The sequence below is a fragment of the Oreochromis niloticus genome, linkage group LG15 (assembly GCF_001858045.2).
Source record: "Oreochromis niloticus isolate F11D_XX linkage group LG15, O_niloticus_UMD_NMBU, whole genome shotgun sequence".
NCBI lineage: Eukaryota > Metazoa > Chordata > Actinopteri > Cichliformes > Cichlidae > Oreochromis > Oreochromis niloticus.
This window is the reverse complement of record NC_031980.2, coordinates 36,238,517-36,265,214: the sequence shown is the minus strand read 5'-3', so window position 1 is coordinate 36,265,214 and position 26,698 is coordinate 36,238,517. Positions and strand designations below refer to the sequence as shown.

Genomic DNA, 26,698 nt, shown 5'->3' with positions numbered 1-26,698 from the left:
TATTGACTCACCTGACTGAGCCACCCTGTCCACTGTCCTAGTAACTGTACAACACGACAGCCGGGTCACCCTGGCGCTTTCAGAGCCTTCAGATAATCGATGGCCCCGCACAATACCACCAATGGAGGATTACGAGGACTTGCTAAGCCTCTGCTGGTCAGCATACTACATTGATTTTGTCATACTTGTTATTGGCTTATATTTCTGTGCTGCAGAGCACTGTTGCAATTTTCTCTGCTTCTTCTCATCTTTTTCTTTAAGTACATCTGTTCTGTAAAGCTCAGTGTCAGATACCAGACACTCTGATGTTACTTTATTATGCGCTTTAGAAACTTTTGTTTTGTTTTAGTTGCTGCAGATTGTTACTGCTCCTCTGCAAAGATGTCTTCAGGGTGCAGTAACCACTAATGCTGGTTATGTTTAAATATAGCTCTGAAGTAATCTGTGATGTTTGGACAGATCTTTGAAGTTTTTGAAGCAGAAAAATTGTCATACTTTGAGTTTAGTCCACAGACACAAGGGTACACACACCCACAGTGCACACTCACACACAACATGCACAGATATCCAGTCAAGGTCTGCTAATACCCCCCCAGCATGGGGCCGAACATTTCATGCAGTGATAAATGGAGAGGAAGAGCCCCAGCATAACCCATTGCTTGATTCACTATCTTAAGTCCTTCAGATTATTCAGCCAAGCAACAAAAGAGGGAACTAATGGTATAATTGGCACACATGCAAGGACAGAAAATCAACATACACCAGTCCTATGAATGTGCTCATTAGGATGCAGAAGAAAGGTTGGTGGAAGGGCATCCATCATCACAGAGCACACTGTGATCTTTGTGTGCCTCTCTTACATGGTTTTATGACACATGTACAAATGATCACATGCTTCGCTTTCACCTTGCCCAAGTCTGTGGCATCCCACTTCATCTATCTGCGCTGACTGTCACAGGCTGCAGGGAAAGACTGTGCATGCATTGGTTCCATGCAGCACTTCAAACCAAGGCCATCTCACAGAAAGTACTGAATGATCAAAGGTGAAGGATTTGTAAATCTAAGCGGATAAAACACATGAATGCTATCCTGTTCCGTAGGAGTGAACCAGATTCTGTCTTTGTTGAATTTTCGTTGTTTTGGGGGAGTTTGACGTGCTGGGGGTTATGTTTAGAAGCTTTTTCACTCCATACTCAGGTCTCTCCAAATGCAATTGAAAGTAAAGTCTTGCAGGCTCTTGGCCAAGTCCTTCCACTGGAAAGGGGCTTTAGCTCAGACTGACAGGTCATTCTTTAAAGCTCATTGTCAGGAATATAAATAGTCCCCATCTTACTTTCAAACATGGCTGGGCAATTTACTGCTAGCTGCAGGACTGGTCTAAAGAGTGCAAGCGTTTTCCATGTATCATATGCTTTTAATCAGAAACAGTGTGAGTGACACAAAGTAATTTTGCCCTGTCTTGTATCTGAAATGGCTGTGCATCTGCTTGGTTGTTCAGAACAGTTTTATTGTTTGTCAGGCTTTTGGAAAGTCAAGCCAAGTTTACACAATACACAATGTCAGATTGAGCTCTGTGTGATAGTGTGATTGGTTTTTCCTGTTTCTTTGCCTCGATGTTCAGTGAAGAAGCAGGTGATCTATGAAGGTAATCTGTCATAAAAATACCTGTGGGTTTAAGCCACTGTGTGCATTCAGCTGGGAATGCTGTCCCCAGTCCTTTAAAGGTGTCATTTTATTTACCCATCACAGTTTAAGCATTAATTGAATTAATATTATAACATTAAGCAGAGTATAATACAATCTTAATCATTCATCTGCTGAGTCAGCTATTAATTTTACCCTTTGATCTCCACTTGGTAAAATTGATTGAGTCAAATGCATTGAGCTAAACCTAACAGCTAATGCTGTTTGAATATTATATTGCTCATCTAAATGTTTTACATACCAAATAAGAAAGCACAGTACACAGTACAGTTACAGTTGTATTATTGATTCAGTCCCAGTAACCCTACTTTGCATGTGCAGTGGAGTTCAGGAGTCCCGACACATCACGCCCACTCACTCGCTTTGAATCCGCTCGACAATTACCTACACATGGACTTACTGTGCTTGGCCATTAATTGGATTTTAATGTCAGTCATAATTTTGACTTCCACCTAATATGAAAACAAAGTAATTGGCATAAAATGCTTACACTCCCCCCTTTGTTTTTCTTTTTTCCCCACTGTTACAGCCGTGCACTTTTACAACCGCCTAAAAGCTCAGACTCACTGGTTAGTTTCAGCTCAAGCCTTCGACTGAAGGAGACTCTTTGGTCAAAAAGCTCAATATCAAGGAAGCAGAACTCGCAGGGCTTCCAAAGGTGAACCTGCCCAAGTATTTTTTTTTTTTTTGACGGTTGCCTGCAGCTGCTTAAAAAATTCACATGCACCGTTGACCAAAATAACCTGGATTTTTGCTATAAGCGGGCAGCCTTACACTCATAGCTTTGCACTGGGGACCCTGGGAGGTTAAAGACCATTTAATGTTCGATCCAGCTGTGCCGGACAGCTGGATCGCATTACCCCCTTAAAGCCTGAAATATGAAATAATTGCCAGAAAATTCACATTTTTTTAAAATGGAGAATTTATTGAACCATCTGACAAATTGGTTTAAAAATGATTTACATTCTAATTTCCATATATGATTTCATATTTTGTATCATATTTGCTACAACTGGCTTCTTTTTTTTAATCGCTTAAAAATGTGTTGTGCAATTTATTTTGTTTTTTAAGGGGGGGGGGGGGGGTCCTACTGATGATGCAGAAGTCTTGAAAACTCACAAAACTCTACGTGTATCATATATGATGCGTGCACCTCTACAGGGTGATGTCTAGAAACGTCCAGGACTGCAGTGCATCAGTGAAAACAGCTTTTGACACATGCAACAACGTTTTGAGTGTGTCAAGAAAATGCAACATGTGCTTTCAAGTTTAAAGACCATCAGACTGGAAAAATCTACCAAACCCAAACTGACTGACTCTATAAAACATAAACATATTACATTATTTCAAGGCTCTGTTGCTTGAAGTGGAGAAGGCCTGGGTTGCTTTAAAAGCCATCGCTGCCTACATGACACTGGCAAAGAGATTAACACCACACTTCAGCACATGAAAGGAGTCTGATTTTGCATTCACTGAACCTGCCTCTGCCATTGAGTCTTTGAACTTCCATTAAGCCATTTATCACCATGCAGTGCAATTTATTTGAGTTTCCTAACACAGGGGATGGGTGCCCTCTCTCCTCTCCAAATATGCCTTTGTAGATTTTGAATGTTGAGCTTACACCGCGCAATGTCTGCACTGACCAGGGTGTCAGCAGTTCTCAAGTGCAGCCACCCTTTGCCATCAAAATAAGAGCATTCACCGGTGTTCTTATGCAAATGGCACATGGTAATGTTGTGGGTAATCTTGCTAAATGTCTTATTTTTATTTTTTTGTTTTCTTCAGTTGCCCCATCTATCCACGACATAAAGAGCCATGGAGTCGGTCTGGGACGCACAGCCCTGCTAAGATGTGAGGCTGCTGCAGTGCCTTCTCCAACATTTGAGTGGTACAAGGGTGAAAAAAGGTGAGTCCGGATTGTTTATCCCTGCATACTGCATAGACCTTTTTTATACCAGATTTCTTCTGCATATCATTGAACTAAAATGTGTAATTAATAAAGTAGGAGAATCACTGAACTGAACTTACAAGGCTGTGGTATTGTGCACGCCGTTTCAGCATGACTCGTGATGGAGCTGAGGCATTGTTAACGAAATTAGTTTCATGTGTCCTTTTCTTGCTATGACAAGTCAACACGCCATGAAAAATGGGCCGGTAGACACAAATATAAAGAAATCCTTATGATTACCCGGGAATACTTTTTTCCCGTGGAAGTCTAACGTCCACATCTAAATATCAAATTTTAACTGCGATCGTTCACACTGACATTTGACAATAACGCTTGTGTTATTAGGTCATACCTTTACTTGATAGAAAATATATTACTTCTGCTTGTTTGCTTTTTTTTTCCAGAGACAGTGCATTTGTTTGTTCTGCCATCCATCCAGCCTCTGGGGAGAGTGCACAAAAATGTTCCAGCGAGAGTCATTTGTGCCTTGTCCTCACCTTGCATCCTAATAAAATGTTTGCTGGCAACTGGCTTAAATCATTCGCGACGCATACATCAATCAGTCTAGATTCAAGTGTCAGTTCTTGAATTTAAAAACCAAATTACCCCTATTACCCGTCATTTACCCACTCCTGGTGAGCACAATTTCAATCATCAGCTCACACTGTGCTAATTGTAATTATAGGGTGGATTCAATTTATTCAAATTGCTAAGGAGGCAAGTTGGTGTGATTCTAGTCTTTACTTAATTCAAGGACTTGTTCTTTCTGTGACTTCTTACATGGCTAAATGTTGATTTCTTCATTTACTCCTCATTATGAGCAGGACATTAGTATAAGGACTCAAGCATGGAGCACGTGTAGCTGCTGTACAGCATTAACGCTGACTTTTTCACTGCCCAATTACTCTGCATGTGAAATGAGCCCCACTCCTGATTTTGAGTGTTGATGCAGCTATAGCATTGCTGCAGATGTCTTTTCATTTGGTTGATAATGGAAGGCGTGTGGCGGCTTCTACAAGTAAATCTTTCTCGATGCATCGCCGCCTTCGCTCTCGGATGGAAGCGGTTGAGTGTTTATGGGGAGGTTTCTTTCAACGTGACGGAGGAGAGCATTGACTAGTTTCACGGTGAAGTAAAGAGGTGAGACACATGCTGAGATTATCAGAGAATGTTCAGCTAACATTTGAGGAAATCGCCATGGGAGAGGGAACAACAGATTTGCGGATATTTGCTGGACATAAGGTTGCACATAATGCTTCGACCCAGAGTGACTCTCAAAGCGAGTCGAGCCAAGCTCGAGATCATGGGGGGGGCACAGCAAGGCCAGGACAGAAGTATGTCTCCTCTCTGGAGGATTTTATGGTTTATATGTTAAATATGAATCTGTAGCAGTACAGACAACCACTGAGATGAAAACAAGCTGTACCATCTACAAAAATCCCACAATCAGGATTCATAGCATATGCCCGTGCTGAGTGAATTTTAATCTCTACAGGCTGTTTAAGATCATCACGCCCACAACAGTAAACAATTTAACATTTGTCAGTTTCTTAGCACAGATGCCAGGCACAACTGTAGTAGGATTTATTATAATCCGGCCGCACCTGCAACAAAAACGATGAACAACACGTCAAGTGGCACCCAGCTGGTTCACCTCTGGGTCATTTCTCTCTCCTCGCAGTCCTTCAAAGCGTCTCTCCAAGGCAGACCAAGGGATAAATAGATCTGTTGAAGAGAGTGATGAGCCACTACACAATCTGAAAATCCACTAAAGATGACAAACATTTGCGCTGTCCTTGACTCTAGCCGTTTCCACCCCCGTTACTTTGTGCTCGGGGAGAGAAATCAAAGCGTCATTTGTTGTGATTGTGTTCTGTTTTTCAGGATTATCAAGGGTCAGGGCATCGACATCAAGAGCCTCAGCTCCAGATCAGTCCTCACAGTCACCAACATGACAGAGGATCGTTACGGGAACTACACGTGCGTCGCCTCCAACAAGCTAGGGACGGCTAATGCCAGCGTGCCTCTCAATCGTAAGTTGTCATTCTACCTGCTTGTGGCTAACTGGAGTGCTGAAGAGTCAGAGGGTTGGAAAAGTGTTGTGGATGTCAGTGGGGGTTCTCTGCCCTCAAAAGTGTTTTCATTTTTTTGCTACAATTTTCTTGTTATAGAAAAAAAAAAGGTTTAACCCCAGTGGAAGTGGGCGCCCACAGATCACCAGTAATAAAACAAAGATTATTTCCTAGACATCGGCTTTGTGAATCAGTTGTCTATTATTGTTAGACATCCTGTGTGTGTGTGTGTGTGTGTGTGTGTGTGGGTGGGTTGGTGCGTCTGCTTTTTAAGTCTACATCTGCATGTGTACTGGATACAAACACCACCTGAAAAAGAAATTCAGCTTTGAGGCAACAGCATCACAATTACAAAGGCAGCAACACAGGTCAATCCTGCTAAGTTGAATACCAAGTAGGAGTATGACTCAGATTTTAAAGAGGGCTCCAAGTCAGCCCTTTCACAGTTTTTCAAAGCCCATAAGGAATCTTTCCGAGTTCCAAAAAGACCCAAATATCAGAGGCCAAACTCCTGCTGTATCAGTGATAAACTACATTTATTTCTCATAGTTAGAAGTATTCTTTTAAATAAATAAATCAGTATGTGTCCACAAAATAAGTGAAGTCATCCCTGCAGAGATACTTCAGCTATGATATTATAGCTCAAGTTTTCATTCTTTCATGCACAACTCTTCAGCATTGCCACCCTGACTGAATCAATATTGCATATGAATAAATGAGGTGGCTCTGCTTTTTCATTCAGTGCTGTTGTCTGCCTGAACACAACCTTAGACCTTTCTGCTGGAGAGAGAGGCTCTGTGTTTCTAGGAAGAGGCTTACACAAGGCTGTCTGTTTTCACCCCAGACCAGCACTTACCCAGGCCCCTGCTTACTTAAGCATTCGAAACAACTAATGAAAGGGAACTGGAGATTGAAGGGGGAGAAAAACACAACGCTGGATCAAAAGCTGTTATACAGCCAAATCATAACCTGTGATCTCATTCATCACTATATTCAGCAAATACAGGAAACAAGTACATTATTTGAGAAAATGCACACTTGAAACAAGTGCTGCCAGATAATTTGGGCTGTAACAATTCTGCACATCCTCAGTTTGGCTTATGTGTCATAGCTTTATTTAGAACAAACGATCAATGTGCTCAATCTCAATGTGAGATTTTTTTTTAAATCAGAGAAAATATCCCGACTGAAAAAAAGTAAAACACACATTCTAAGCAGTTCATTCAGTAAACTAGGCCTAACTTATTATTTGATATACAGTTTATGAAAGAAGAACAAACTCTACTAAAAACTCTACATTTTTCTTGCATAGTAAGTGTAATGCACACCTATAGCACCTGTTAAACCTGAATGGTGTATTATAGTTCTGCTTTTGTGAGTATGCCAGGGTTCACCGGGTCCAAGCGATGTAAATTTCGAGCGCAAAGCTCCGTGCCGACGTGCACATGCCTACCAATTTTCTGTGACACCCATTGACACATTACACTACAACACACCAATGCATATATCCTTCAGGTGCACTTCAAGCAGACTTCAAAGAAGTATAACAAGAATGGCTACTCATCTGTGGTGTCTGCAGCTCTCCATGACGGTTCCCGCAACCGAGTATAATCCCTGCCTTAGTGGTTCTACAAAGTGCCTTACAATTCACACACACACACACACACACACACCCATACACCAATAGTAGAGAAGCACTGGACCCAAGGATGCTGTGGCTCAAGATCAAAGTTTTCTCAAACAGCAATCTTCAAAATTGAACTTTAAAAATGTCTGACCATAATCAGCTTTTTGAAATCTGATCTGTGCGTGCCACGAGCCGCGGCTCAGAACTGAAATATAGGAAAATATAAGAAGGCGTACAACGTGTAGGCACTCAGTGTTAACGAGCATGTGAGTGAAAGGCTTCTAATAATGACTAGTCCAGTCGAAGCAGCTCTTGTTTGGGGACTGTGGAAAAGCATTTTTGTGGTAGACTATCATTGTATTGTTTTATGTCTCATCTTTGTAAAGCTCTGTGTTTGAATAGAGATCTTCTAGCACATAAAGATGCCGGGCCTAATCTTGTCCAGGAGGCAGAGTATAATATACAAGTCATACGTTTATATTATACCATCTGTGCATGTTTTGACAAAATATAGCGCAGTGGTGTCACTGCACTTAAAAATGGAAAATAATAGGCACACTGGATAAGGTTTGGAAGGAGTGTGATGTGTTGATACTGCTGATAGTTATGATTTTTAACGCTTTAAGTTAAAAAAAAACAAACTAATAAAAACATAACATATGTGTATCTGAATGAGGTTAATGTGCATGCAGAAAAAATACTGAAGGATTTTACTAAATGAGAAAAAAGTAATAATAATGCTACGTTGCTGGCTGTCACTTGGTGAAATCAATTGCAAAGAAGGTGCTGCACGAAAAGCCTTCTTGTGCAGCATACTGCTACTACTGCACACATAGCATGAAGACACCGACTTGTCTGTGGGCGTTCTTGACATTTGAAAAAATGCAACGCAAAGACTTCAAAAAGCACAACTTTTACTTTGAAGGCGAACCTTCTCCGTTTCCAGTTTTAACTGCACTTTTCATATTTAGTGCGCTGTGAGTGGTTGCCAAGTGTTTGCAGACATGTCGGCATCTTCCATGCAAACTACTGGCAACTGTGGCAATGTGCCACTGACCAAAGCAAGGAGGTTTTTGGTGAAACACCAAATACTGCTTTGCAACCAGTTTTACCTGGCAACAGCCAGCAATATCCACCAACCACTTGCCAAAGTTGCAGAAAACATACATTTCCCTCATGACCCTTCATAGTTACCGGGGGGCCACTGAGTGATCTGTAGGCCTGTGTGAAAGGGGCTTTAGCAATCGATTTCACAGTGACTGCCAGCAACCTCCAGCAACCACTCTGAAGCAGTCAGGAAATACACATTTCCCTTGCAACTGATGGTTGTTGAGATGATCTTTGACAGGTTTCCTGGCCAGATTAGTAAGTTTGCAATTCTTGGTTCTGTATGAGAAAACATTGATTCATAAAGGTTGGATGAGGTTGTTTGGCGATGATAATCTTTCATAGTTTTGAAAGTTTCTAAACAAAAAAAAAAATCTAGCAGTAGATCTGTTCTCTACACTCTAGGCTTTATCACAGTCATGATGTCTACTGACTGGAGCCGAGGGCAGCGAGAGTCAAGGTATAGATCAGGTGAAGTGAGCCATCAGTTCATTTATTATAGACCTAAGTGAAGTTCTTCATTGATCATTGAAGTATAATTGGCCCATTTTGTCAGACTGCTCAATACACAGAATTTATCCAAAAAAAGATAAAAGTTCTTAAAATGCCCTAAGGCTTATTTGCCAGTGTAGTGCTTAAAAGGCGAGGTCTGTCGATTGTTTAATGAACAAGCAACATGAGGCTTTTTGATTCTCTGTTTAGAGGTTTGCATCATGCCTTTTTTTTATTTCCAGGAAAGAAATCCATTATAAGCAAACTTTCAGGAAAAATTCCGACATGTTTGATGACTCCACTTGCCGAACGCACATATTTTTAAATCTCTGTGAATTGCTTTTCAACCTCTTTCATTCCTGAAAGAGCAAGACACTTCTTTTATGAAATATCTGTCTACAATACATGCATTCAGGAACGTCTTCGTGAGTTCTCCCTACTTCTTGGTGGGTGTTTGAGTTTTTCTTACACTCTTCCATTATTTTGCCCAACTGAGGGACAAAAAAAGTGATTAACAAAAAGCAGTGATATCGTAGGACTGGGGAACATAGTTTTCTCGATGTTTTACAGTGAGAGCGGTGGGAAAAAATCTATTTAATATATTCAGTGATGAAATATGAACAGGTAAATTAAATTATTCACTAGTTTGCACTGCACTCTCTGATGATAACATTGTCCCTAGCAGGCCAGAGACTCAGACTACAAAAAGATATTTCTGTAGAGTTGGCAATTGTCAAAGGAGCACTCCACTCTCCTGTTTGTGTATGCACAAAGAACATCAAAGGCTTGTCTCAGATTCTCAAATGGATGATCTTAATGTGACACTAGCGAGGCCTCAAAGGCAGAGCGGTGAAGAAACCCTCGGAATAGAAAGAGGAGGCAGCTTCCTGTGCTGCCACCCCCAACTTCTCCCCGTCTTCCATTCCATCTCTTTATTTCTTTGTCTGTCGTTCTATCGTGGCTTTGTCCGTCTGATTCTCTTATCTCGTTCTCTCACTCTTTTTTCCCCCCTTTCCGCGACTCTTGTCGCTCATCTTCCTTTCTATCATTCTCTTCCTCTCAGTGAGAAACACACACAGGCACACACAGAGTCTTGCCCCTCCCTTTGTCTCTCGTGATCTAGAAGAGAGGCCATTTCCGATGTCGCTCTTAATGAGAAATGGCAAGCAGTCGCCGCAGCGCACCTCATCGCTACGTTGACGCAAATAACAAAACCCAGAGGTGAGATTTCACCACGGGTGACTTTGGATTGCTATTTTTGAACCAGTCAATAGCTATTGATGAGCAAGGGGGGAAAGGGGTATGCATATTAGACTGAGCATCATGTGTAGTGAGGTGAATTGTAAGTAGAAGAACAATGTGTGGGGGGATATTTATGGTCATGTACAGCTGTCTCTGTGGTTGTTTGCACTGCACTGTGAAGTGAGGGTTATCCCTAATCAAAAAGTATTCTCAATGCTGGGTAAAAAAAAAAGAGAAGATAAAGTACAATAAAGCACAATACAGAAGATTTCAGGGCTCAGTGTCATTGCTCTGTTGTCAAGAATTTAAAGCTGAAAGGTCCTTATCTGTCAGTGGTGTAAATCCTTTTTGTCTTAACCTTACAGAGTCACTTTAAATCAATCCAGGAAAGGTTTGCCATTATCGCTGATGAGATGAACTGTGACTCTGCAAAGCCTACTCTCAGACAAAGTAAACACATTTGCCTTCAATTCAGAGCAGCCAGTGGAAGACAGATAGTTGGGTTTCTGTTTCAAATCAAATAGGGATGAAAAGCAGAATTTGCATTCTGATCTCGTCTCGGTTTCGACATGGTAGGCTCTGACTAACGCCTGGTTTTTTTCTGATACGAGTTGGGTGCTGTGTTTCCTCACTGTCTGCTCTATTCTGCCAGTTATGTCAGAGCGTTTTGGTTTTTGTGCTTTTAAACCATTAGTCAGGGATTGTGATCTCTTTGAGCTAAGTACCACTTTAAGCTTGTGTTAAAAAGCTGTGGTAAAACACAAACTGGGTTCTGTGGAGCAGAAAGAAAGCATATAGCCTCTTTGTCACCACTCTGCAGTGCTTCTGTGTGTGTGTGAGTAAATCTTTTCATACTTTGTGAATACCACAATGTCCAGTGTCATCAGTGAATGAACAAATATTAAAGTGAAACAGCACTCGTCACAATTGTCTGTACTTCTAAGCAATTGTTAAGCTACAAAGGTGTGATGAATTGGACTGGATAATTGTTATGAATGATGCATACAGATACCCTGAAATAACTTTTTGTCCTTCTGTATGTTTTCAGTTGAAATGTGTTCAGTGATTACAGACGAATCCGAGCTCGCACAGGTTCAGTTTGCACTGATTCATTATCAGTCAGTGGGATTTAATCATAAGACTGAGCCTCTCTCTCAGTAGCTTTGCTGTGTTTTCCATATCACTCTGTAGCAAATTGAACTGCAGTGTGCATACAACAGAAACGTAATCGCAGTTAATGAGGGTTCAGCTTTCGGCAAAACTTACAAAGTGAAACCTGCGGAGTTTAAAACCAGATCGATGCGCTCGTTCGACGCTCTTTTCATTACTGAAAGAAATTTAAGGCAGTCGTCAACGTTGCGCTGTGAGGAGATTCGTCGAGAAAAGTGTGAGTGGGGTTTGTTTGGGAAAAGGACAACACAAAAATGATAGATATTCCCATTAACGTTTGCCAGAACTGGCTGACCTGTCACGATCCGTGCTTCTCATCTTGGACAAGTTAATTAAGGAGTAAATAGTTTATCACCACGCGGCTGTCAGTCAGCATCTGAAGCCACAGCATTTCCTGAGGTCACCATGCCCACGCTGACAGGGTGACCTCAGGAGCCTTTATTCACTCTTAGCATGTTTTCCTTCAGTGTATGTCTTTGTTTCCTCTATAATGTTAGTATGCTATGGCTGTTTGTCTGTTGGGTTAGTTTCATTGCTCTGCTGTTGCTCTTTAATTTATAATGAGCATGAATTATTGGCATTTAAATGCATGCGTCGATTTTCGTGCCGGTGGCTGCTCAGTTTGCTGTTGCGCCACGGAGACAAATATATATTGAGTTCCGGTCTTTGTGTTCATTTGCAATGGTGTTATTAAAAAATAGGATGATGTCACAGTGCTTGCCTTGTTGCTGTTATCCAGTTATAATTGGAGTATACTCAATAAATTGGTATTGGTGGAATTAGTCGTTTTCCACTTGTAGTTTTGGTGCTTTTCCGTGAGCTGTTACTGTATATGGGATCCATAGTGTATTTATATTTTAGCTCGAGATGTCATTAGGATCCTACCGTATGTTAATTTGCAAGTAATCAATATTTCCGAGTAATATGTCAGATAAAAAGTGCACGCTCGTCGCAGCCACTCATGTATAGTTTAAAATGTTTCACTTGAATCAGTATCCTGCTGCATGATTATCAGCGAGCAGCCAGCGTGTTGTCTAAACTCCTTCTCAGGCGACAGCGTGCTCGTCGCAGTAATGTAGTTATTGGGGATTTGCGGTCGCAGCAGAATCCTCATCGCTGTTCGGGTCCATTGACAGCGCCCTCAAACAGCCGAACCTTTCTTCCTCCACATCTAACTGTATAACCTTTAGCTGTAAACGTTCACTTCCTTGACTCGGATCTCTCTCCGGCACTTGATGAAATGAATGAAACATGGAATTAGTTCTGGCAGAGAGCTGTAATCAATCTGGATTGGCTGATTGACACCAGCTCTTATATGTCTTACGGTAATTGGCTCTTTCAGTGATTGGCTCATTTTGCAGTAGTTTATAGTAATTCAGGTGCACAGCACAGATATTAGAGCGTGAGCCTGATCATTGTTCCTCTGACAGCCACACCGCTAACAGCCGCAGCACCCTTTACCTTCCCGTACGCCCTCCTTGTGTGTTAATTATGATTGTTGTTTTGAATAAGACATCATTCATGTATGTTTATGTTTATTTATGTGTTTATTAAGTGAGTTGAGCTTCGTCAGCACTCCCTCCCTCCCCCTCATTCACTGACAGCTCCGTCAGACAGCAGAAGATTTTCAATCAAATCTAATTGTGTAACTGTTTTTTACAAAAATGTTCATGATCGTTTGTGGACCTATAATTATTGTAAAAAAAGCCAAACATCATTGCAGGTGGTTTCTGACAGCCTGTTACTGCACATACACATGAGCACTGTGTGTACACTGCACACACACACACACACACACACACACACACACAGAGAGACACACGCTTTATGATTTTAGCCGAGGTATAACAATCACCAAGCTGGCAATCCCTATTTCAACTTCCCATTTCATGTGCTAGATGGAAGTGAACTTCGGTGAAAAGACTGAGGCTGCTCACTCCAATTTTCTGAGGAGTCCTCCAGCTTAATTGGTCAAGCTCTTATCCCCCAGCCCACCTCGGCTTAGCCCTGAAGGAGATTTTCTCCGCCTATACCTCTGCCTTCATTTCCTCCCACCCCACCTGCTCCCCCCTCCCACCTTTTGAGCAGTAATCGGAAGAGACTGATGGAGAAGAAAAAGAGTTACTCTTCCTCTCTCTGTGTCACTGCTCAGCCTCCCTCAGGCAGGAGAGACACTGCTGGCTAGTTGGTTAATGAATGTTGTGTTCATTTGTCACACTTATCAATCACTGCATGTGTAGGTGTCATTTTGACACGTCTCCTCGTCGGCCATTGTTGTCGATGATGTCGTTCGCTCACGCACCCTGTGATTGTACCTGAGTCACGGAGCAGAGATGCAGGAAAATGTGAGCGAAAGGTGAAACCTGAAATGTGGGTGTGTGATTACAGCCTGAAACGCAGGGGAATAATACCGAGTCCACGCAGGGATTGGATGGCTGCGGCACATCGTGCTTCAGCCAGGTTTATTTATCCTTGTTTAAAATGACTCCTCTTTTATATTTGTCCGCATTGGTTAGAAAACAGAAGCGTGCCCTGGCAATATTGGACCGCTGATTGTTTTCCAGCATTAAAACTGTTGAATAGAAGCAGCGCGACATAATTTGGGGGCATTTTTAGAACACGCACATATGAAAAAGACACTGAATAACTTTAACGTGGCGAGGCTGCCATACGCTTTATTTTCCCCAAAAGCGCCCTTAGAGTGTTGCACCATTTACCTGTATTTTGAATGCCTGCATTTCCATATTTAGGCAATCATAAAATCCATTAACATTTTCCAGTTGCACTGCGATGATGTTTGGTGCTGAAGCCCAGCAGGCAGCGGAGCTTATTCCCGACAACACCCCACCCACCATTGCCGACTCCTATAGGAGGCACAAAGCACTTTATGGACATTCATCCCTGGATGAGTGATCCGAGTGTGTACCCACACACACTTGCCGCCATTAAAAATGAACAAGGGCGAATACTTAATTGGGCGGCTTGCAAATGAGCACAGCCTTAAAAACGGACCATTCCATCATCATGGAGGAATAAGTGAGGAAGATGTTCATGCAGGCATGTGTCCCTGCATGAAAAATACCTTGATAATGCTCTCAAATGGAGCAGCGAAGATAAATTGGACACTTACAATGGCTCGGGCTATATCCAAGTTCCTATATTTTATGGCTCTAAGTAAGATTTTTGCTGCGGCATTGCACAAACACGCCATATTTTATCCATGGAGGTTTAATAGGATTAGTGATAAGTTTTATTGACCCAGCCAGTAATTAATGAGTTTTGAGATTGTTGGCTCTGAAATGTGACTTTATAAACTCGGATGTTGGCACAAACTCGCATGCCAAAGACATTTTGTGTTTCTTTGAGATATCTGCCTGCTTTGTTAAGAATCTAACTCTGAACACATCTCATGCAGGGGAAAACTCCAGGAAGTGTCTTTGCAATAGCTGTCTGTGTGCAACCCGAGCCCACAGAGCTAAAACGGATGCGTTCAGTTTTAGTATTAACTTCTCCTTATGCTTGTAATGAGCTAAAAGTCTGAGCTGGGCTCTCTGTGAACACTGGTTCCTTCAAATCGAGTCAGATAAATCTCTCGCATTATCCCTTCTACAAAGAACAAAGAGAATAGCAATCCATGAAATAAAATAGCTGTGAAAACTAATGTGTTTTATCTCGCAAAAGGAGCAAGCTGCGCGAGAGGCCGGCCGGCATATACAGTACGTGAAATGATGCGTCGCTCTCCTGAACGAGAGAGAAACTCCAAGTCGGCGTGGAGCTACGAGGGAGAGATTGCATGTCAAAAGATATGTTCCACAGTAATGGAGGAGTGTCTTGAGAGCTCATGAAATGATTCAGTGGTGAATCCATGCTCAAGTATTAATCAGATAGCACCCGGCTGGCTGTTTGAAGAACTGAAAAGAAACTCTCTTCACATACCGGGTCCCCCAGGACTACTTAAAGTGGAAACATTTGTGGAAGAAAAGATGAATTCGACCATTTCCTCACCAATATACCGAGGGAAAAAGGCATATCATTTCACGTATGAATACTGATTCTTGCACAATTTCCACCTCAAATAGAATGATGAAACGACGTGAAAGCAAATGTTTTATTGTTGTTGGCATAACAGTGGCTCGGTAAAAGAGTAACACTGTGATTACACACTTGTTTGAGCGCTTCAGAAAAGCAACACAGACCACAGATTGAGAGCATGGTGGGGACTACAGCGTACCCTCTTTTGCCCCGCAGGTGAAGTGCCCATATTGAGTTCCCGTGTAAATGGATTAAAATGGAGAGACTAAGTAGCCTCTGCACTATCGCGCGGCCTTGGCGCGGCACCGGTGGAACGACATAAAGTCATTGTATTCCTCGTGTGAATGTTTTTAAGGCGTAATCGTGGCTGCTATGGTTTCTCTTGTGACATTTAAGCTCCTCTGCTCTCATGAAGCCTTTTAGGAGGAAGGTGGCTTGTATCCTACGTAGCACCTTTGCGGGAAGTCTAAATTTTTTTATAGCCTATCATGTGCGAAAAACACATGATAGCGATGCCGACTCCTGTACCGCTTTGAGTTTAGCCCCTATGGTAAGAACAGCTTTGATTTTTGCTACGCATTTCAGATTCTGCTCTCAAGTGAGTCACTGCACAAAGTGAGTGCTTGTTTACCAAACAGCTATGTTACTTAGATCAAATGGGCAGCAATGTTTGCATTACACTGATATCTTCGTACCAATTTAGTCGGCAAGGTGATTGTTGAGTGTTGATACGAGATCTCCGTGGGAAGGGGGGGCGGGGATTCTTTGCTGCATATGTGACGCAAGTACAACGATTTATGTGTCATATATACTTAAAGAGCACAAGCTAGTTGTGTAGATTACCACACTGGATGTTACATAATTCCATCAGCCTGAAAGCTATTCAAGATTGAGTTCCTCCCTCAGAGGAAGGTTCCCATTGTGTTTCTCATTCTTTAGCGCCTTCTCCAAACACGATTTGGAGAGAAAGAATTAAGCCAAATGTTGCTACTGAAAAACTACCCCCACTAAGTGCAGGTGGCAGAGTATACCTGAAGAGAAATGAAGACTTTTCACCAGGTCACAAAATCCCTTCAGGGTTTCGGACTGGCTCCGGCTGCTGGCTTCGCCCTTGTTCTTTTTTCTGTCTTAGCAGCAATTCATGCAAATCTGAGGCAACTGGGGGAAAAAGGTGCTTTTCATGAGCACGAGGAGGTTGCATCTCGCCATAGCCATCGCTCCTTAATGCACGGAGAGGATTTGTTGTCATTCCCTGTCCTTTTTTGTCCTTGCATGCATTATTATTATTATTATTATTATTATTATTATTATTATTATTATTATTATTTAATTTTATTTTTTAAATTTTTATTTTTTTATGTCTCCATTCTGTTAATAATACATGAATGTCCTCTTTCCCTCCCCTTCCCTCTCCCCCCCCTCTCCTCCCCTGTAGCAATTATTGAACCCACCACCACTAGTGCTGTCTCAAGCCCAGGTCAGTATATGTCACCATGCTGTACACCAAATCAGCAACGTGATCCGCTGCCTCATACTAACCTGAGCTGAAAACCGCTCCTCCATCTCGATCTATTTCAGTTGGCTGGCTGGAATGCCTGCTGGGTGTACAGCTTCACTGTATGTCTCTTATACTCTATATTTGCATTTATTCTTTTTTTAATCTTTTCTTTTGGGGATTTTTATTTTTTGGTAATTGTTTTTTTTTTTTGGCTTCTTCAGTCTGGCTACATTATACTTCTTGCAGCCTGTGCCATCACACTACCCCGCCCCCTTTTTTCTGCCATTACAACCCCGCCTCCCCCACCAGCACCCCCACTTGGATCAAATAGCGTCATCAAGTGGCTGCTCCATATTCCGTTGGGTCTGATGCTTTTCATAATGCTGATGGCTTCTTTCTCTCTTTCTCTCAACAACACTCTCCTGCTCCCCGGCACTCGCTAAATGTAGTATACATCAAAGGCAGTACACCGTCGGTGGTGAAGGGCCTGTGGTTGGTTTGTTGTTTGCAAGATGGAATCTGTGCTGCGCTTGTAGTTTTCTTCCCCCATTCCAAAGGGAAAAAAGGGGAAACTACCCCCCTTTCTTTTTCACTCTTAATATTCCTGTCATTTCCCCGTACTTTCTCTCTCTGTTCTTTAAAACAGTCCGCTGGCGCCGTGCCACCCTCTTTAACCTGATCTCCTGCTAGTGCTGTTGTCAGTGCTACACTGTCGACGTCGCCCTTATTTCCCCCTCCTCACTGTATTCCGCTGCATCCACATTCCAGCCCGGAATAATCCCCTCTGCCTGGCCGTCTCTTCTCCCTCTCTAATGGTTTTAAGCAAGTCGCAGAATGTAATCTCTCATGGTGGTTATTTATTTATTTTTTTGCTTAATTCTGCTCATGTGCACAGAAGCACACTGGCACTAAAAGCTTTCTCTGGCACAGATGCGCATTGTAGACGCTGAAATGAAAACATTCTGAAATATTCTGACATGCTCAAATGCACCTGCACTTACAGTAGATACCGTACTGTAATCACACGCGAGGATTCGTATTGCACGATTTATCTCCTAGGCGTTTCTCGTGACTTTTCACCCGGCTCTGTGGAAAGATGACATTCTCTACCTGTCTGTCTGAGCCAAATATAATTATCCATGGAGATTCTGTCAGATAACAAGTTAAAATAAGCTCAGCAGCAACAAACGGTCCTGGCATGGCCCTGAACTCTCATTTGATGTAATGCTAGCAGAACAAATGACAATTTCATGGTCCAAAGGAACACCGGTGGTTTCAATCGTGGAGATAAACTCTCTCAGTGAGCCACTGTTTTTGCTTTGTTCCAAGTTGTATTTGAAGTTAATTTCTCGATGCCGCCCTCACTAACTGGCTTGGTAAAGGGAATTATTTTAGATCCCAAACATTGTATAATTAAGTTTCATAATTATTTTTTTTTACCAAGTTATTATCTGCTTTTATTTCCCCTGTGAATGGGTTTGGGGAGATGTGGTCCCAAAATAAGAATGAAATTTCTTGTCTGTAAGGTAAGAGAATCCGAAGATCTGAAATGGGGGGAGAATAAATAAATAAATAAATCTCAGGCCCCACAGCACTTGGCAGTGTATGTTTCAGTCCATTGATCAAGGGCAAATGACAAAAACAAAATCAAATTACAAAGAGAAAACATTGTTAATAGGAAACATCCGTCACTGTGCTTTTATTTCTAACCTTGCTGGGCCAGTACTACTCTAATAAAAGTCGTCTCCAATGGGCCAAAAAAGCTATTGTGTAGGTTAATTAAATCCTGTTTTTATGGTAGATGTTAGATTGTTTGACTCAGCACTTGTATAATCTGATGTCCCACAGACACAGCTGTACACTTTCTCATGTCACAAGATTAGTTTCCCGCCCAACAGGAAAACTTATAAAGTATTTCTAAGCAAGATTTGGGATGTGAAATGACACCATTAGTCACAAAAAGCTGCAGTTCCTTTAGCTCTGGTAAATAACAGCACGAACCTCTACAAGAATGATGCTCCATCCCTGATAAACACTTGAAGCTCACATCTGCAAAACTAAATATATCATGGCTGAAATTCATAGAAGCAGGATTCACTTGGCTTAGCCTTGTGTTCAGGAAAGCTGGGAAAACAGAAAGAATGGTCAGTAACCCATTCATGGGTCTGCCAATGAGCACTGTCTTACTGGGATGGATCACTACTTGGTTTTTCAGTATGATGCACTACAAAAGATCAAACAATCAGATGTCATGCCTGATGTTTTTTGAGACAATAATTGTATCTTAAAAGCCCCAAACTTTTACATAATTTTATTATACACCACAGTATACACAGTCTAAAAAAAGGCAGCACGGTGGTACAGTGGTTAACACTGTTGCCTCATAGCAAGAAGGTCCTGAGTTCAATGCCACCATTCTGCTGCTTCTGTGTAGAGTTTGCATGTTGTCCCTGTGTTTCTGCAGGTTCTCCCTGACTACTCCAGCTACCTCCCAAAGACATAATAGGGGATAGGTTACTTGGAAACTTTAAATTGTCCATAAGTATGAATGGTTGTCTGTGTTAGCGACAGACTGGAGACCTGTCCAGGGTGGCCCCTGCGACCCTGAAAAAGGATAAGCGGAAGCAAATGGATGGATTTCTAATACGTCATGTTAATTAACTGAATGTTTTTCTACTGTAGAGTATGAGTAGAAGGACATTCAAATCTTTAGATGTTGACTGCCTTTTGTTCAGTCTTCTATCGTGATGATCACTGCTTCAGTAATGTTGAGGTCTGTGCTCAGACCTTGTGTGTTTTCTATTTCTATTCAGGTGTGCTTTCACTGCACTGCTAGTGTGTCATGCTGAAAACTAAAGCTTGTATCAATTTCCAAGATGCTCTGTTTCTGCATTTATAATTCTATGTATTCTGACAAGATCCCCAAAACCACAGACCGACATTCAGCCCCATGGTAAGGTACAAGGACTGGACTGAAAATGAATGAAAAAGCAGCCAAAGTCCAAATAAAAACCTTCAGAAAGCCCGGAGAACTATTGTTTAAGACTACTGTGAAAAGGTCTGCATCCTCAAGACTGTTGCACAGTACTGTATAATATGAAGATGCTACTGACTCACTATAAAAGCACATAACTGGGACTTTGTTTGGGTATGTGATCAAACGGAACAGTTGGTGACCGATAGGAGCAGATTTTAACACAATTCCTTTGGTAAATGTAACTAGTATTCTAAGATATACACAGCTGTGTGAGCTGTAAGGCCTAGTATAACTGTACAGTTGTTGTTTACCACCACAAAAGCATCTTTGACCTTTGACAATTGAATTGCGCCCATGGAGATCAATACAAATCATTTCATACTTTTATCTTATTCTTTCTTTACCTGTTTTATTTTATAATGTCATACAGATACATTCACATTTATCAGGTAACCACACGCACAAAGGGAAGCCATCTGTCTCTGCCTCTCTTGAGATGATGTTTTGTGTACCGCACCGTGAAAGTTTATACTGTGCAAAATGGTAATATACTATTTGGTGACAATCAAGGCCTTAAGCTTATTTTATCTTTAGCATATGGATCTGCATGCATTTACCCAAACATAAAGCACTGCTCCAATTCTCTAAAGCAGCTGGCTTGGTGCCACCCTATCCTCCCAATGAGATGTAGATCTGCGATAAGAGTGTTTGCTCCCACAGGTTTTCACTTGACTCTAAGAAAACAGTGTTCTTAACACTGTACTGAGCCACGTATCATGTCTTCATGAGGCAAGTGCACAACTGCTGCTGGTTTGAGGAGTACTGCATGCATTATACATAACGGAGGTACCTCACTCTAATTCCCAGGTGCCATGTTAACTTCCAAATAAACAAATTCAGGCGTGAGTGTAGCTAAGTGAACACGATTCACATACTGTTTGACTTTCTCTTTTATCCTCTTATTGGGGCCTAATTTTTCATGGTACATAATTTCCTTTTTTCTTGTTATCTGGTATAATTAAAACGAATTACAGAAAGAGGTAATGCCGATGCTTTCGCGTTTCTGGAATGTGAATCATTTATTTGACCGTCCTCCATTCCAGCATCAAGCTTTAGGAGATAGGGAGAGTGCTTTAATGAGTCTATGAAGGTTTATGTGTCTTGGAAGATAGTGGAGTAGGCTGTTAAAGTTTTCTGGGATTTATTCCCTGAAAATTTCTTGTATCTTTGCAGAACAAAGAATCAGATGAGGTTTCCTTTATAAAGATGTTTTCAAATTGGAAGTTTCAGCGGCTTAATGAAGACCATTTTCTGATTGATTTAGAGCAGGGGTAGGTCATATATCTTGCTTTATTCAAGGTCCAGAGCACAACATCAAAGAGATAATCTACCTCATTAAGTATTCTTCCAAAGTCCTCTAAAATACAAAAGTCACTCACTCAGCTCCCTGAGGTTCAGGGAGTTCTGTTAATCAAATTATTATAGTAAGCCTGTAAAGCTTCTCTAATGAAAGGATAGCCGGCTAATTTATGTCTGAAATTGGGGTAATGTCTCCTTTGGAAGATTACTTTAAACAAGGTTGAATGTGCTTTTGCTCTTTGAGTTTCCTATTTTGTTATCTGATGCTGATGCAAGCAAGACTCTAAGGAACATTTTGTTTATGTTATACTCTACAAATACACAACTTGGCATTTCTCTCTTAAGTTCTAAATTAATATTCTCTCTTGGCCATCACTTTGTAAATATTAGACTAACTATAACCGAAGAAGCCCATAAGCACATCCAGCCTGTCTTTGAATCTATGTATAGCATCACTTTGGTGATTTTGTCAGCTTATGACTTTTATTAACTTAAGCGTTAAAAATGGTGCATATTTGGTTTAGTATCTTATTTTTTATACATATATTTGGCCTTAAGGGGAATCGCAACACGCTCTCATCCCAACGTGTAACATACTGATGACTGTGACAAATCAGTATGTTACGCATTGGGAGGCGAAAAGACTTTCAAAGTACTGTATCTCTCAGACCATAAGGTACATTATAAGTCGCATTAAGTGAAACAAAACAGTCAGATAAGTCAAACTTTACTCAACTCATTCTTCTTGCTTCCTCCACTTCCGTACCATTGATTCATTAATGTTGAATTCTCTCCAGCTGCTCTATTCCCATGTTGTTGCAGTATATTAATGACTAACCTCGTATTGTGGATGGATTATCTCAGTTGTTCTCCTGACTGAAGTTTGGTCCGTTTACAGCATCCTGCCATGCGATTGCATTTGTCCCTAACCATCGGGAACCCTCACGTTAACTTTTATTGAGTGGAAAAAAGTTAGCGTTCATCCTCCAGCTTCACTGTGTTTATGTTATGCTAACATAGCTGTGTTGCTAGCGATCAGGTAGCACATCATTGTATGGACCTGAAGAAGATGGAGTTTTGGACCCAGATTACTCCGCGAGGCTCCTGACTACGGTAGCCGTAATGCTCCGACAATCCATCAAGCAGTGCGGCTTCGTAGCTTACCAAAGTCGGACTAAAACATCTTATGACAGATTTTTGAGCACCGTGTACCACATAAAATTTTTTCGAGGTCAGTGAGCACAATCGGAATTCATACATAAGGCGCACCGGATTAAAAGGCGCACTGTGGATTTTTAGTGAGAAAATTAAAGGATTTCAAGTGCACCTTATAGTGTGGAAAATACGGTAAAATTGTACGTGCAGATTTAGTTTCCCTTCTGAGATGGAGTATTAGTTGATATCAGCTGTAGGCTTTATAACAAAGGCAGTAGGTGTTTTGTTTTTGTACATGCACAGGTTAACTGTGTATCACAGTTTTCCCCCCTGAATATACTACCGGGCTGCCCTGCTCCTTTGCCCTGCAGCAGTGCATACTAAATTCTCGCAATATATTCTGAAACATATGCTCCAGCATATGCTCAATGCCCACATGGACGACTGGAATACTGATCATTGTATCATAACCTCAGCACTAGGCCATCCTAAATGTATTGGGATACCTAGAAAACAAAAGTCAAGTATTCAAATGAGTTGTAAAAGAAAAATTTGAAACAAAGTTGCAGATTTCTTTCACCTCAGCACACAATAATAGGTTTCTTATGCCACAATATGCCTTTAATTTCCACTAGGATTATTTCTGACGACATGCAGGAGAACACTGATACTTAGAGATTGATATTGGATTTCTTGAATGTCATTGGACAAGTAGAATAGATCTGCCTGTCCTTTGTTTAGTCCCAGACAAAGTCAATCACACTAATCATTCATTACACATCATCGGTTACATAACACGGTCTTCATCTGCTCTACTGCGCCTCTCAAACTAAACCAGGTTTACTTTCCATATGTTGTATTTTTAGCAAGGAAGCAATGTGACACTGTAAGCCAGTCGAAAAGAATCAGGTAACTGATATAAAAAGGGCCTTTTTTCCTCCTTCCCTTGGCATTAAATCCAGAGACTGCAGAGACTCTACCACCTCCCTGCTTCTGCAAACCTCAAAGCTCCATAAATCAACCACAGACAAAGTTCCTGAACTTGCACTCCCCATACTGAGATGCTGTGTGTTTTTTTCCTGTTGCTCAGAGGTAGGTATTGTAGACTTTATGGATAAAGTCCTCATCCTGAGGTGAACTACGCCGGATTGCTCAATACGTGAAACTGCTGTTCTAACAAACCGCACACATGCACACAGTTCAATTACACGTCTGTAGTCAGACGTAGGAGCCAGAAGTGCTGAAGTTCACTTGTGTCGAGTGACAATTAAAATATAGTCACCAGTTTGACTGCTGTCTACTTGGGTTTGTGAGTCATACCAAGCTAATGACTGCATAAATACATCGCACTTATGAAATATTCAGCAGGATGGAGTATCTCCCACTGTTAAACCTACATTGGAGTGTGCTATGAGTGTGACTGGTAGTGTAAATCCTAGAGCACTGGGCTTGTTGAGACCACATTTTAGTGTGTTAAACCTTTACAGTAAACAGCCCTGCCTCTACTTTACCCAGCATGCCTGGTGTCAGACACACTGAGCTACCCACAGATAATCCTTTTTGGCAGTGCATTTTCTGCTAGCCTTATCAGTTGTGTGGTGGCAAGATCAGGAACCGTGCTCTGCTCCCGCAACGCACTGCCACCCCCAACTCCTGTCCCGTACAGTTTGTTTTGAGGTGTTATGCTGACCTTCAATTTCACTGACCTCTGGAAGGGCCTGATAAGCAGATGGCATGTCATCTATCACGCTTGACCCCTCGATCCCGGAACAATGTAAATAGATCGTGAGTTTTGTCCTGCAAAACTGGAAGTCTGTGAGCTTCCGCGCTCAGAAACCTGTTGTTTCAGTAAACATTTTAAAAACACGTGAGATAGGCTCGACAAATAAAACCTCCATCTCCTCCTCTGACAAAACAGAAATTCTATAATGTCTAATGAAAAGAAAACAGGGACGCAAAAGCCACCAGTGAGTGCATGTAAACACTAAACTATACAGGATATATCCAGCGCAGAGGAAGACTGAGTTTATAACTCTTCTCGGCTTTATTGCATTATCTTCTGAAATGTCAAAGTGTGCTAGGGTTGCCAGAGTTTATCCATTTGATCCACTGTTCCCTTGCCTTCTGACAACACATGCATTACCATAGTGTAGTGTAGTGTAGAGCATATGTTTTCAGGAAATGAAAGCCATTACTTTGATATTATAATAACACAATGCGATTGCCTTGTGATCTTCTGTTTTCTCTCTGTAATTTCCTAAATGAGTATTAATCAGGGGAAGTGTTATTTTTTGTTATTTGGCTGATTGGTACTCCGTTGTTTGTGTGATATTAGTCATTACAGGCTAGGTTTTGTTTTGCTGTGGCTGCCTGGGCTTTTTATTACAGTGCCCTAAAACGCATTCTGAGTGCTAATGCTGATTAGTTAAATGTGGGAGATACCGACAATGAAATTGATTTTGTGTTTTACTGTGCTGAGAAGTGTGCTCTAAAACAAAGTGATGGCTCTTTCTCCTTGTTTGCTTTTTGTTAACTGATTATGAAACACTTAAGAAATGCTTCAAAAAAGGAAACCTTTTATAATCTGAGGAAAAACAATTATTAATATTGATTGCACACTGTTTGTTACAAATTAAACACAGGGCACGTCTTGGATGGACAGACGAGTCCACACTGGTGAAGGGACACGTCATACATGTATTGGGAACCTTCAATGCCAGTGGAGTAAACGTGGCATATATGAAGCTAGAAAACTGTCATTTGCTTTAATTAATTCTAACCCCAACATTTTCCTAAAATTAAGCAATTAAGCAACCATGTTGACATAATAGCATCACACAGTCGTTGCAGATTTGTCCGCTGCACATCCATAATTCGACTCTCTGTGAGTTTGGAGGCTGCTTGAGTGCAGTGAACTCATGTTTTAAACTTTGTTGCATGACATGTTATCCTGCTGGAAGCAGCTATCTAAAGATGTTACACTGTTGTCATAAAGGGATGCAACAATACTCAGGTAGGCTGTGATGTTTAAACAAGCTTCAGTTGTACTAAGGTGCCCAAAGTGTGCCAAGAAAATAAATACCCCCCATTGTTACAGCGTTGTTAGCAGGCAGGGTGGATCCATGCTTTCATGTTGTTGTTTTTAAGCCCATTACTGAATGTTGCAGCTTTAACTGAGACTCACCAGACTGGGCTTTTTCCAATTTTCTGTTACTTTTGGTTGGCCTCCACTTCCTTTTTTTAGCTGAGAGAAGTGGCACTCGGTGTGGTCTTTTGCTACTAAAGTCCATCTACTTCAAGGTTTGACATGTTTTGTATTCGGAGATCATCTTCCGCATACCTTGGTTGTGTCAAGTGGTTATTTGAGCTACTTTTTACTTTCCTATCATCTCGATACAGGCTGGCCATTCTCCTCTGACCTGTGATATCAATAAGGCATTTTCAGCCAGTGAACTGTTGCTCATTGGATATTTTCTCTCGTTAAACCCTCTCTGTAAACCCTGAGATGGTTGTGTGGGAAAATCCAAGCAGATCAGCATTTTTTGATATACCAGCTCGTATGGCACCAACAACCTAGCCAAAGTCACTGTTCTAATGCTCAGTTTGAACTTAAGCAGGCTGTCTTGACCATGTGCACATGACTAAATGCATTAAGTAGCCCAACCAGGGCATGCATCCAGTAAGGGCCCCCATGCTAGGCCCACCATGCTACCTAAGAATATGAGTGAGAGACATAGTCAAATGATTTATATATGATATATATGAGAAAATACACTGCAAAGGCAATTATGCAATCATACAAATAATCATACAGTCTAAGCTAGAGTTCTGAAATCACGCACGTGTACTAAATTTAAACTCTTTAAATTTGGAGACATCTCAGAGGAAGCCTGTTTTAGCAGTAATGCAATATTTTTCTGATTCTAGGCTCTCATACAGCACTGACAACACATTTTCAGCTCACACAAAGGGCTTTTTACCTCTCCTCTTCCCTGTCTTAACTACATAAACAGATTATTATCCATATTTCATGGACCTTAACCTTCACCATTCCCCTCTGCCCCCTGCAAAGACTCATTTTCAGGCTTGCCTTTCACCTATTTGTCAGTCTCTGATTTAAATGGCCGTGCTGCCCTCCCCTTCTGTCAGCAGATTATTTTACTTATCCCACATTTCTCTCACCGAGTCTCTCTGTCTCTGCCTCTCTTTCACACACCGTTGTTCCCTTGCTCCCACATGCACCGCTTTTCTCTCTGCCTCTGATTATCTCTCCCATTTTGCATCTCCTCAGGAGTGCCGGCCATTAAATGCAAAC

At 41.5% G+C, this 26,698-nt stretch overlaps 1 protein-coding gene across 2 annotated transcripts in view; it reads left to right on the top strand.

Moving 5' to 3' along the window:
* negr1 (neuronal growth regulator 1) overlaps positions 1-26,698 on the top strand; it is a 162,771-nt gene that overhangs the window by 109,677 nt on the left and 26,396 nt on the right. Inside the window, exons 5-7 of one of the 2 annotated variants that reach the window (XM_005459910.4) lie at positions 3,490-3,610; positions 5,537-5,685; positions 16,830-16,871. In XM_005459910.4, the coding sequence (XP_005459967.1) occupies positions 3,490-3,610; positions 5,537-5,685; positions 16,830-16,871 (312 nt within the window). The remainder of the gene's footprint in view (positions 1-3,489; positions 3,611-5,536; positions 5,686-16,829; positions 16,872-26,698) is intronic. The other variant, XM_003455370.5, reaches the window with a different exon arrangement.